At 56.6% G+C, this 12,201-nt stretch overlaps 2 protein-coding genes across 2 annotated transcripts; both read right to left on the minus strand.

The window, feature by feature from the left end:
* Positions 1–583: 583 nt before the first annotated feature.
* On the minus strand, positions 584–4,381 carry VE01_10354 (uncharacterized protein). The gene is made up of 4 exons (XM_018279753.2): positions 3,837–4,381; positions 3,686–3,752; positions 2,955–3,569; positions 584–2,898 (listed from the first exon to the last, which is right to left on the minus strand). Exons 1-4 carry the CDS (start codon positions 3,963–3,965, stop codon positions 1,109–1,111), a joined length of 2,601 nt encoding a protein of 866 aa, XP_018125343.2. The 5' UTR covers positions 3,966–4,381; the 3' UTR covers positions 584–1,108.
* A 4,485-nt stretch (positions 4,382–8,866) lies between these two features.
* On the minus strand, positions 8,867–11,781 carry VE01_10355 (uncharacterized protein; the record flags this gene model as incomplete). The annotated part of the gene is made up of 1 exon (XM_018279754.2): positions 8,867–11,781. Exon 1 carries the CDS (start codon positions 10,967–10,969, stop codon positions 8,867–8,869), a length of 2,103 nt encoding a protein of 700 aa, XP_018125344.2. The 5' UTR covers positions 10,970–11,781.
* Between the last annotated feature and the right edge of the window lie 420 nt (positions 11,782–12,201).

The raw sequence follows: 12,201 nt of genomic DNA on the forward strand, positions 1-12,201 counted from the left end.
AATATCTCCTCAATGCAGTACCGCACCTGTGGCGCTGGGTAAAAAGGGGGTTGCCAGCTGGGTAAAGAAGGAGTGGCGCTGGGTAAACGCATCCTGGTGGGTTGGATAAAAGGTTAACCTCGGCGGAGCGCACCGATCGGTCTATCAATCTGTTCTATTCGGTAGGAACTAACTATGGTGTGCGATCCCTCGTACCTGAGCGGAGGTATTTTCTTTCCTCCCTCCGAATTCCAGATACTACGATGCTGTCACTTTACTTCATTTCACGATATGGTAGAGAGATATGGTTCGTAAGTGTATGGTAGAAACTCGGCACCACCCGGCCATCATTTCATTCGCTCCCATCCGCTTTCAATATCAGATCTGTTCAGAATTACATACTCGTACCCCCCAACCAGTATGTCATGTCAAATATATACACCCGCCAAAAGCCAAAAAATAGACATTTCAAACACCTTCCCCCCCCAAGAACCCCGCCCGCCCCATATTGACAAATCCCATCCCCCCCCCCTGCCTGGCTATCAAATCCCGTAGAATCCCATCACCACCGCCCCCCCGGTACCTATTTTTATCAACACCCACCCCTCCTTCCCTTTCCGGCTCATCTCCCATCGCCCGAACTCTCGCCCCAACACTCCCCCGAAAAGACGAATATCCCACCACACCCCGCGGGCGATAACACACCGAGCCACGCACACAGATAGACGCCACATCTCTTCTTTCGCGGCGGTATCAGGTCCTCCATTTTCATCCCAGCAAGAAACGCTTCTCCGTCTCGTATAGCTTCGTATCGGCTCGCACCCGCATCAAGCTCAGCCCTGTGCTCATTTCGCCACGTCAGATCAGGAGCCGGGGAGTGAAGGAGGATCGGGAAGATCCCCCACATTCGCTCCGCTCCCGCCTCCCGCCTCCCTGGTCCCCCAGGAACGAGAAAAATCTGGGGAGGGAGGGGTGTAATATCGGTGGTAATGCCGGTGGGTGGCGAACGCCAAGTTTCGTTCATTTGTGTCGATCCTCGGTTGAAAATCCTGCTTTCCCCTCCTCACATCCTGCTTCCCATCATCGTTCGTTCGGGCACTCCCCCTTCCCTAGGCAAGGTAACTCCTCACTAACCCATCCCTCCCCCCTCCACCCCTCCAAGAAAGAAATCCAGTTCGCTCGGCCCGCCCCCACTATACTCATTCTCAGCCAACTGCTCCAGCAGCGTCAAAAACGGATCCTTCTCCTCCCCCTCCTGTCCCTGTCCTCCCATCCCTCCACCCCCTGCATTCCCAAGTCCACCCGCCACCCCGCAGCCGCTTCCCGCCGAAGGGGTTTGCGCGTCATACGCAAGGGGTGACTGTGCGGATGTGTGTTGATTTTGGTGAGACGAGGTGGGCGGGTTGAGACCATGGTTGTTGTTGTGTGACCCAAACATGTCGGTGCCGGGGGGTGGTGTGGAGAGCGGATACATCCCCATTGCTCCACCAAACTGGGCAGAGTTGCCGCCATTGCCGTTGCCATTTCCATTATGGAGATGCTCGGGGTACCCACCATTCCCGGCGCCGAGGGACATCGACGTCCTCGGGTGCCGAGAAGACGTACCTGCGCCGTTGCCGTTGCTGGTGATAGGGAAGGAAGAGGGGTTAGAGAAGTCGAGGTGCGGGAAGGTATCTGTTGTTGCTGAGGTCGGGTTATTCCCGTTTGTGGAGTCGTGTAGGCGAGTAGGTAATTCATTCCCCTCCCCCGCCTCGCGCTTCCTCTTCCCCGTCGCAGCGTTACCTGGATACCCAGATGTGCCGTCGGGGAAGTGTGAAGATGAAGCGGGCATAGCATGCAGGTTATGCGCGCGATACTCCTCATCAGCCGGATGCCTCAGCGCCACCTCCGCAAAGGAGACGTGCGCGCCGTCGAAGGAGGCGCCGAGGGCGGCGTAGCGGTCGAAGAAATCTTCTAGATGGAAGACGGGGGAGTAGCGCATAGGTGAGGATGCCAGGTTCTTCAGCAGCTCCGCGTGCGCCGCGTACAGCGCTTGTAGGGTGTCGCGCTGGTGCTGGACGAGGGCCCAGGTGTACCGGAGTTTGGAGAGCTGGTGCATGGATCGCGATAGAAGGTCGGGGGAGGAGGAGAACACCTCGTCGGAATGCGAGGTCTTGTAGTGAGAGCCGTGGACGTGCACGGTGCCGGCGCTGCAGACGCAGTAGCCTACGAAGGCGGGCCATTCTGTTGATCCTGCCTGTCGTCCCAGTTCGACGAGCTCGGCGATGGCGTTGGCGTGCAAGAAACAGAGGTTGGTCGCTTCGATCTGCCAGCTCTGGTGCTGGCCTGTCCCGGCTAGCTCTGCGAGGTCGATGGGGAGGAAGGGGCGGTAGATGAGCACGTGGATGAGGTGGTATATGAGTTTCGCGAGGATGAGGATCGTGCTATCGGGTTGATGGAATAGTGGTGTTGTGGAGGCGAAGACGTCCGCGGTCCCCGAGGCCCAGATATCTAGGTCCTGTCGGATCTTGGAGAGGTTCGAGAGACTGTGCCAGGGGAAGTGGCTGTCGCCCTTGACGCCGCCGGCGGCGAGGTAGCGCGACGTGTTACCCAGGATCCGCACGATGTCGATGAGGAGTCCCGTGCCGCCTTGCGACGTCTTGCCGCTGCCGGCGTGGTATTGGAGGTTACTCCCGTCTTGGAAGAATTCGCCTTCTACAGGCGCAGATTGGGGGTTTGGTGACCATGAGGGTAGACGGAGGATTAATGAGCTGTCGGGAATCATAGATGGACGCTTCGATCCACACGACGCGAATCGGTCCATGAGGTAACATGACCAGAAGAGACGCCGCCTTAGACTTCGTTCGCCGGAGGATAATTTTAACCTAGGGTCCGCCTCGCGGTGTAGTTCGAGAGCCATAGCCATTCCGATTCCGGATCCTAGTAACACACACACATTAGCACGCAACTACGCCAAGCCATGCGGACCGACTCACCTAGGAGCATATACGCCTTCTTCCCACTCCCCAAGGCGACAAAGGATAACGATAGCAGCAGCAGCGCTTGCAGCGTCTCGATACTCGGCTCGTCGATGTTGACCTCCGCGCGCGCTCGCGTCGCGTACTCCTCGCTCAGCCGCACCGCAGCATGGTATCCGTTGGGATGCACGGCATACCTGGCACCCACGGCATAGAGGGCGAGCAACAGTCCATTCGGGGCGGTGCCTGCCTGGACACGCGAGCGGATCACGCCCTCGTCGAGGATGAAGTAGGGTTTTCCATGCGCACGCCCGAAGTAGGCATCGAGAAGGACATCGTCTGCGACTGCGGGACTCTGCACACTAGGGGTGGGTGTGTAGATAGCGCTCTCAATGGTGGGCTCGGGTATATTTTCGGTCTTGAGATTAGGGCGCTGCTGCTGGGCGTGTTCGGGGAAGGTATCGGTGCCAGCTGAGGAAGAGGTGTCGGGCGGGACGGAGGGAGGGTCGCTCGGAGAGTCCTTGGAGCCGTTGAGTTGTTTCTCGTCTTTGAGGCGGCGCTCGAGGCCGTCTACGCGCTTGAGGAGTGCTTCGAGGACGTCGGTCTTGGGACCGCGCTTTTTGGGCACGGCGTCTGCGAGGAGGGTCGTCAGCAACGTGCAGCCAAGGAGTTTCTTATCATGGCAGCTGCAAGGCACTATCTTGTCTGAGACATGCCTTGCAGCTTGCACCATGCGGATTATATCTCACCATATACACAGGGACACTGGAAGACCTGGCAGGCCTCACAAGTCGGCCGCAGCCGGTTGCACTTGATCTACAGACGACGGATTAGCACGCGGAAAGCTGGTACGCGGTCGTCTTCGTCTCGCGAATCTCCCAGGCATAGACATCGACTCACCTTCCTCTTGCGACAGCTCTTGCAATTCATACTCTCGCGGGGCTCATTGCTCAGTCTCCTGGCAGCAGCCGAGACCGGGAGACGCTCAATGCCCACAGCGGGTCTGAAGGCGGAGGTCGCCATTCTCATCGCCCAGCGGCAGCGGCACCAACAGGAGCGGCAGCGCAGCAGCAGCGCCTGGGGGCTGCTGGGAGCCCTTCTGCGATCGCGCCAATGGCCGGGGCGGGATTTGTTGGGCGTACGGCGCGACGGAGATTCTTTCTACGTCATGCGGTGAGGGTGGTAAGGCGGGCGTGGAGCATGTTGTGAGGGGATGAGAGGGAGAGGAAATTTCTCCGGACGGCGAGAGGTTGCGGAGAATATGAGGTGGTGGTGATATTTGGGATGGGGATGGGGAGGAGTTGATGGGGAACTGTGGATTTTTGGGGCCGAGGCGACAAAGAGGGATGGGATGAGGGATGTTGGTGGTTGTAAGTACGGGTTATGCGGTACAGTATGCAGTATACATACAGTAGCGTCGAATTTTAGAAGGGGAAGGGAGGGGGGAGGGAGGGGGGAAGTGTGGGGTGTGGAGGTTTTGTGGAGGTAGGAGTGGAGGAGGTTAGGGTGGAAGTTGGTTAGGGTGATTAGGGTAGGGAACGACAGGAGAGGCGGTTAGCGGAGGCGTAGAAAAGGAAGGGAAGGGGAAGGGGTTATGCGTGACAGCAGCGTGGTTTTGACAACTAATTAGATATGTAGTTACTAGGAGAGGAAGTTAGATGTACGGTAGGCTAGTATAGACGTATGGTAGTTCAGCACAGAGGGTGAGACGAAGCATGTACTTACTGGTACTAGCAGTAGAGTTTTCTATAACCCGCCCACGCACGACGCACGAGTACCGTACCGACAATTCCTTCTAAGCACGGCCGGCCGGCTCACGACTCGATGCTTAGTCTACCACCAAGCGCTTCCACGGTAAACGGGTCAGGTAGAGCACTATAACCCTCCGTCTAGCACTATATCTCTCCCTCTGGCACTTTAGAAATGTGCGGTAAAGTGAGGGGATGGTAGGGGGGGGAACCCTGCTAGGACGGTCAGAATGGGAGGAAAGACGGGGAAGAGAAGGACCAAAGTCGTGGTACACTGGGGAAGAGAGAGGGGAGGACGGGGGAGGTAGCGGGGAGGTAGCCGATGAGGGAAAAGGGTGGTGAGTGAGAGTTGTAGGGGGAGTGTAGTAGACCGAGTATGACGAGTAGTAAGTGTGTAGTGTAGAGAGTAAGAGCGATTGTATGAATACAATACTAGCAACAGCCTCATCTAGCTGGCAGACGACTGCCTACTCCTCCAGCCTCTCTATGCATAAAATACCTCCCAACTACCTCCCTCCCATCCCCATCCACCACCTCCAAGTACCTCTACCCCCCGTGATCGTCGCATCACCCAGTAAACCCCCGAGAAACCAGTCCTACATAGACGCAAAGATCAAAGAGACTCCGGTGGGGTTTGCGAGGAGTGTGGGTGGAGAGGGTGCAGGGCTATTTTAGTGGTAGGAGGGACATGACAGGGCTAGAGACAGGTCTAGGTCTGGCGCGGTGGTGTGGTGTCTGACATTCATTTTTCACGTGGTTGATTAATGTGTTGATCCCCCGGTGCCCGCCGTAGATATCCCGATGGGCAGGCACGGGCTAGGTACAGGTTTGGTTGCTCCTGCCCTGTTCTGTGTTCTAGATACACATATAAACCAAGACCACAACCCACTCACAACATCTGACATGACATCGAACATCTCTAGTGTAAACAATACACGTCACCCCCTCTCACCCTCCTCAATTTCCTATCCCTCCTCTCCCGTCTTCTCTGTCCACCTCTTCATCTCTCTTTCTCACCCCTCTCCTCTCCCCCTATATCAAATCCCCTATATACCTCCATTCGTCCCACCACCAGAAAACCACGTGCGAACTACCCTGCAGAACGAACCCTCCTCCCCTGTTTTGAGTGCTACACCACTACACCATGGAGCCTCACCCTCCGCCCTATCCCTAATTAATTCGCCCGACCGAGCCGTTAGAGTGCGTGGGTGGTGAGCGGCGGTAGTGGAGAGGTGGGCTCTGTGGGCTCTACGGTACTCTCTGCGGAACTCGGATCTGTTACCGTGCGCTTGCTCGTCTGGACTACTACTGGTGCCGTGTCTGTGTGGTTTATCCGTCTGCTGTGGAGTCCCGAGTATAACCCGCGGAGATGATTATCACTACACTAACTGTTAGGGCATCGGATGAGGGTATAGACAGCTAACAGACTCTCCAACTCATTACTATCGAATTGTAGAATATATGTAGATACACTCCTGAAAGAAACTACAATCTATTTCGGCCCCTCGCCCGAAACCTCCCCCCTCACCACTCTATCCCCAGCCACGCGGCTCGGGCTAGCACCGCGCGAGCGTCACCTTCCTCTCCTAATTTTCCACTCCACGGCAATACCTTCCCTTCTTCCCTTCCTTCTTTCCTTCTGTCCACCCATACGGACTAGACACCAGTACTTGCGGCGACAGCGCTCAGAATAGTCAGTAGCGCCCCAGTACCGTGAGTACCGTGCGAGTACCGCTGAGTCGGCCGTTGGATGGTGCGTCTTGTCGGGCTTGTCGTGTCTTGTCTTTGTTCACGGACAGCTGCGGACCGGCTGGAGCAGTGGAGAAAGGAGAGTGAGTGCGTTTCGTGCCGTCTGCGGTGGAGTAGGTCCTCGTGTGGGCGTATACAGGGCGTAGCAGTTTCTCACGACTAGCACATGCCAGCCGCCCAGTCCCACGCTCAAAAATCTCTCAGTAGCATAGAGTAGCACAGAAATAACATCATCACCCTTACCCCTCCGGACACTCACCCGCACCGCCGGCACCGAACTGCACAGCACTGTACTGCGTGATGGATCTAAGGACCGACTCGGACCGCCGTGGCGTCTCGACATACACCACCACAGCGTGCCACACCAGTTTATTACCCTCCTAATGCAAGACATCTGCATACCTACCGTCCTCACATCTAGAACCCGCCGTCGTACCCTATACGCGTTTACAACGCCCGACAGGGGTGGGTGCGGCACGTTCATAGATTACAGGGAACAGGATATACCGGGGTTAACACCTCGGGCAGCGGGACAATGTACGTGCGAGCGGCTCGATACGGAGGGGTCCTGGTGCGAGTACGAGTTAACTGGCTGCGATTACGAGGGGGGGCCAGTCGAGAAGGTCTGCCGCAAGGTGACCTGTTCTGGGAAGGGGTGCGTGCGCTGTGTGCGGTGCACGAGGAAATTCTCCTTACAGTACGGTATAGTAATGCAGTAGAATGGTATTAGAGGGTATGGAAGGGGTTTTAGTCGCGGAGATATATGCCGATCTGGGGTGCATACAACTAGAAGCCATGTGCTCCTGAAGCCTCACGACGCGGGGTGCCCGGTTTCTTGATGTACAGTATGCATACCTACAGCTTAGTGGGCGAGGATTTCTCATCCTACAGTCCTGCCCTGCACACACCGTCCAACCACTCACCTCACACAGTAATTACTGTATGCACAAAAAATGCAAGGCTCGCCCGATGATCACCACCATCAAAGCGTACGAGATCCCCACATCCACTTCCGCCTTTTTCCTTGCGTCGGGGTTCTCGAATAGACACCCTTGAGCGGTGGATAGTGGGTTTATATTGAGGACTGCCGATCGTGAGACACGTGTGGGTTGGGTGCCGGAGGTGGGCGGGGAGGGTGCTGGGCGGTAAGATGGTGAGGGATGCAGGGGAATCTGAAAGAGGGGAGGAGGGGGAGGGAAGGAATTGGAAGGGGAAAGGAGGGGAGAAGGAAGGAGGGGGGTTGGAATGGGAGGGATGGGTTGGAAGGAGAAGAAGGGGAAGAAGGGAAAGTGAAGGGGAGGGGAAAGGGAAAGGAAGAGAGATCGAATGTTCTACCGCGGCACCTAGGTGCGTGGTATAGTAGCAGTAGATATCTATATCAGAGAGGGCTAAACATTCAACCGCCTCCGGGCCTTGAGTTGTGCGTCCGCGGAGGTGTCTCCAGTGGGCGGGGCAGTCTGGGCGTGAGCTGGGCTGAGTTGAATCTACTACGCTGTAGGAGTGTGCTGCAATTTTGGTACGGTACTGGGTAAGTAAGATGGCGTTCTACAACGGCGACGTCTACCATGGTGGCGCCGCCACGGCGTGTAGGCTGATCGACCGACGGACACCATCCGCCAGAGGTGATTGATAGGATTGGGATTGTCTCACCGCGTTGGGCGCGGGATCGCGGGGGAGTGGATGGGATTAGCGGCGAAAGGGGGCGCGGGATAGGCAACGGTGTGGATGGAGATGTGCGTAGGATGCTGACGGCGGGCCCGGCGATGGATAGAGGCAGAGTAAGCAGATCACTCACAGGACTGATAGTCACACTGGACTCACTTTCCAAACCACTCAGCCAACTAAAACCCTCTTCACAAAAACGCTGTCACCAGATAAATCCCAATCACAGGCCTAACACCACATAACCGCTGGCCCTTGCCACGAAATCGACACACCAACACAAACACAAACACCAACACCACCACAGCATAGAACACACCACACACAACAGGACATCCAGCAGGGCGGCAAGAAAAATCATATTATCTAGATAAGACCGCACACCCACCTCCTACTTGTACCAATTCGATCGATATACCACCACCCCGCCAGCACCACACATCTAATGATTGCCCCAACCAGCCGAAAGATGATGAAAACTACAGACATAAAAAAAAATAGGGACGAGAATGAGACGAGGGATGGATGTGGGAGACAATGCCGCGACGGCTGTGTATTGTTGAGTCGGGGGAAGCTGGTCTGCTCATGGCGGAGGTGTGGTTCGACGGCGGTGAGGGGCGGGAATGGCGGGGGAGGCGGAGTGACAGAACGCCGAGTATGCGGTAAGTAGACCCCGTCCTTTCGCCCATCTATCCGCCGTCCACCACATCACCGTCCCGCGCGCGTGTTGGTGACATACTGTAACCCCCATCCCCCTCTCCCCCTTCACCCCTACGACAAACTCCTCCCACTCGCCAACCTCACAAAGCTATACGGAACATTCTGCCCCACCAACAACCTCAACACCTCCACCGTCGCAAACGCCCCCGTATCCGCAACCCCATAACAAGTCCACCCACACCCCTCCGCCACCGCCCTTGGATCCCCCTTCCTCGGCCCACTCGCCAAATCCACAAAGATCCTGCCACTCCCGCTCTCCTTCCCCGCCATCCTCCGCGTCCCAGGCCACGCACCAAAGTGCCTCAGCAGCGGCTGCACGAGATGGCTTCGTGAAGGCGGGAGCGCCGAGACGACAACAACAGGCATCTCAACCCTCTGCACGCTCTCCACCCCCGTGAACGCCTCACTCCCCTGCCACAGCCCCGCTGAGCCAGGCGCACCATCAACGGCGCGGAAACCGACTGTGTAAATCGTTCCCACGTTCAGCGAGCGCAGCGCAAACACCGCAGTCGACGCATCGTCCGCTGAGGAAGCGACAACAATAGCTGCGCGCCCGCGGTAGGCAGCTGGTGCGAAGTCCCGGGTGAGCGTCGCGCGGATGCCTTTCCACATCGCGTTGTCGCCGATGAGCTGCGACCCGGCGGCCGTGGTGTGCGCGGTGATGGTATCGATTGCGCCGATAGCTCTCGCGGCGTCGGAGAGCTGCGGGATGTAGGCTTGCGCGGCGGCGATGGGAGGGTTGAGGTAGGCGCCACCGAAGTCGGGTTGTGAGCAGAAGGACTCGACATTACCCTTTGGACCGCGGTCGACGGCTGATAGGCGGTGGGTTAGTCCCAGCTCGTTGAAGCATTTCTCGAAGAAGGCGGTTTGGGCGCTGGGGCGGGAGGTGATGGCGAAGATTGTCTTGCGGGGGAGCTGCGACATGGTGGCTAGGGAGCTGTTGATCTCGGCGGCGGACATTTGGCCCGGGGCCGCGACGATGGGGAGGAGGGGGTGCGTGATGGGCGAGAAGACGGTGTTGAATGCGCGGGAGATCTGGCCGAGGCGGCCCATGTTGACGGCGGAGAGGGCGGGGCCGGAGGGGTTGTTGGCGCGGATCTGGGAGCGGAAGTATTCGAGCTCGTAGTTCTCGGAGACGTCGTTGATGACCGTGATCATCTTGACGATGTCGCCGTAGCGGCGGCTGTCGCGGAAGATCTCCTGAGCGCGCTCAGACGGCCAACGGAAGGTCCCGGAGAAGTCGTGGAAGGCGCTGATGATCTTGCTGTTGCCGCGCTTCTCGTAGAGGCTCCGGCGGATTTCTTCCGGGAGCCAGATCTCGACGTCGATGTACTCGACACCCCATTGCACGGCGCGGTATAGGTATTCGTAGAATAGTTGCGGGTTCTCCATCGGGAACTTGCCGTTCTCCTTTGTGCACCTCGTCGTGAATATTATGGGTAGCTCCGTACGCTGCCTCAGTAGCATGACCTGCTCCCCGACATAGCTGATGCTCGGCACCGAGCTGAACGTCCCGTCCGATAATGGCTCCTTCAATAGATCTACACGTAGCTCGACGGCGTCCGATCCCACGGTCAGGATGTCGAGATTCGGCAGCGCCGTCCGCACGTCGGGGAACGTCGTCGAGATGAAATATGTTCTAGGTTTCGTGATGAGCGCCTCGTGGTGGTTGATCTGTCCAAGCGTAAAGGAGATGAAGCGTGATAGGTCTCTCCTGAAAAACGGCTTCTCCGCGTATAGAAACTCGTAGTCGCATTCGCTCGACAGCTCCGCGTCCGGGGGCATCCCCAGATTCACACAGTGCGCATGTATGGCTACAATCCTGCTTCTATCCCTCTCATGTATGTCCACCTTTGCATCATCAGCCCGCAGCCCGATCACAATGCCATGTCCCGCGTCCGCGACGGACCTGAAGCTGGTGGCGAGCCTGAACGGCTTCCCGAGGACGTCGGCGAAGACGGACACGATGCCTTCCTGCCCTGGGCCGTGGACGATTATCACGGTCCTCGTGTCGCCGCCTCCCGCCTTCTCCCCGTTGGCGACTCCATTTGCGCTGGCGGGAGGCACTGGTGTCGGTTGCACGACTGCCTGAAGCGGCTTCGTCGCCATGGGAGTGGGTTGTAGATCTGTAAACGTCCCCAAGACGCTGGCCATGTATCAGCAAGCGGGAGGTGACACGCCGTCAGAAGAATGTCGAGAGGTTATTTTGGGATTCGCGCGGCAAAATCGAGCATTGCAATCGCCGCTCCAAAGTTGCTCCTGAGACTTTAGCCGGGTACAGTCGGGGGCCAATGGACCGATGGCTCGTGGCGGTTTTTTAGAGTTTGTAGTGTACAGTTGCGGTCAACACCGAGAAGGTTTGGGGGAGGAATTATCCGATGCGAAGACTCGATTGTTGAAGATGCGCAACGTCGTGCCGCATGATCTAGATGGAGACACAGGCTGATGCCTTTGCGGAACTAGTTGCGCGTGCGTGCTGGTAATCACGGCTTATCTCAATGAGCGCAAGCCAAGACAGGGAAGGAGAAGAGGAATTTTGCCGGACGCCTTGCAAGACTCGGAGTAGTTGGTGGAAGACTGTCCATCTGAGGAGAGATTCCCGAGATTTCTTATCCAGAGTATCGGCAAATAGACAAGTTAGTCTTTGGAATAGCGAGTGAGGAGAGGACGGAAAGTCGCAAGCTGAAAAGTCCGGGGATCTAGGAGGGGGGAGGAGACTATGGGGTTGCGGCTAGTAGCCGTCGCTGGATCAATATTCCTCCAATCAGAACAGCGGCAATTGCATATACCAAGGAGGGAAGGATGAGATTCCGTGGAGATATAGATAGGAAAAGTTTCAAGGTGGGAGGGGAAAGGGGAGTTTAGAGGAGGAAGATAGGAGAAATATAGATGAATTTAGAGGTTTTATGAGGATGATATTGAGGATATAGAGGATATAGAGTATGATAAAGATGAGATTTTGGGAGTTATATTGTATGTATGTACATAGTTGTTGCAGCGGCAGGCGGGTAAAGGACGGTAGACGCGGATAATTAGTGACATCACGTGATATGGGGTACGTACGTATTTCTGCACTTGGTACTTCGTATTGGAGAGAACAGAAATGTGGAGACGCTAGTGGCGTTGGGGTTAGTACAACACCTGCCGTACAGAAAGGGGAGTGGGGGTTCTGTGGGGGTCTCGGAGAGTCCGGATAATTACAAAGTCACGTGATCAGATATTTGTGGAGCTGGAGGCGAATAGGATACATCGAACTATCACGTGCATATTACCGTGCATATCACCGCAACCTAACATTCAGCAAGAACACATTACAAAGCGGACAATTGATGTTCTAGAAGCGGATGAAAGGGATTCGATCGCGATTGTGCATGAGGTGATAGGGA

This window comes from Pseudogymnoascus verrucosus, assembly GCF_001662655.1.
Source record: "Pseudogymnoascus verrucosus strain UAMH 10579 unplaced genomic scaffold scaffold_80, whole genome shotgun sequence".
Classification (NCBI taxonomy): domain Eukaryota; kingdom Fungi; phylum Ascomycota; class Leotiomycetes; order Thelebolales; family Thelebolaceae; genus Pseudogymnoascus; species Pseudogymnoascus verrucosus.

Bases quoted from the DNA above. Each gene is read 5' to 3' on its own strand.
- VE01_10354 (XM_018279753.2), bottom strand. From the start codon at position 3,965: ATGAGAATGGCGACCTCCGCCTTCAGACCCGCTGTGGGCATTGAGCGT. The intron at 3,753-3,836 runs GTGAGTCGATGT...CGTCGTCTGTAG, and splicing joins AGAGCTGTCGCAAGAGGAAG to ATCAAGTGCAACCGGCTGCG. The intron at 2,899-2,954 runs GTGAGTCGGTCC...GTGTGTTACTAG, and splicing joins GAAGGCGTATATGCTCCTAG to GATCCGGAATCGGAATGGCT.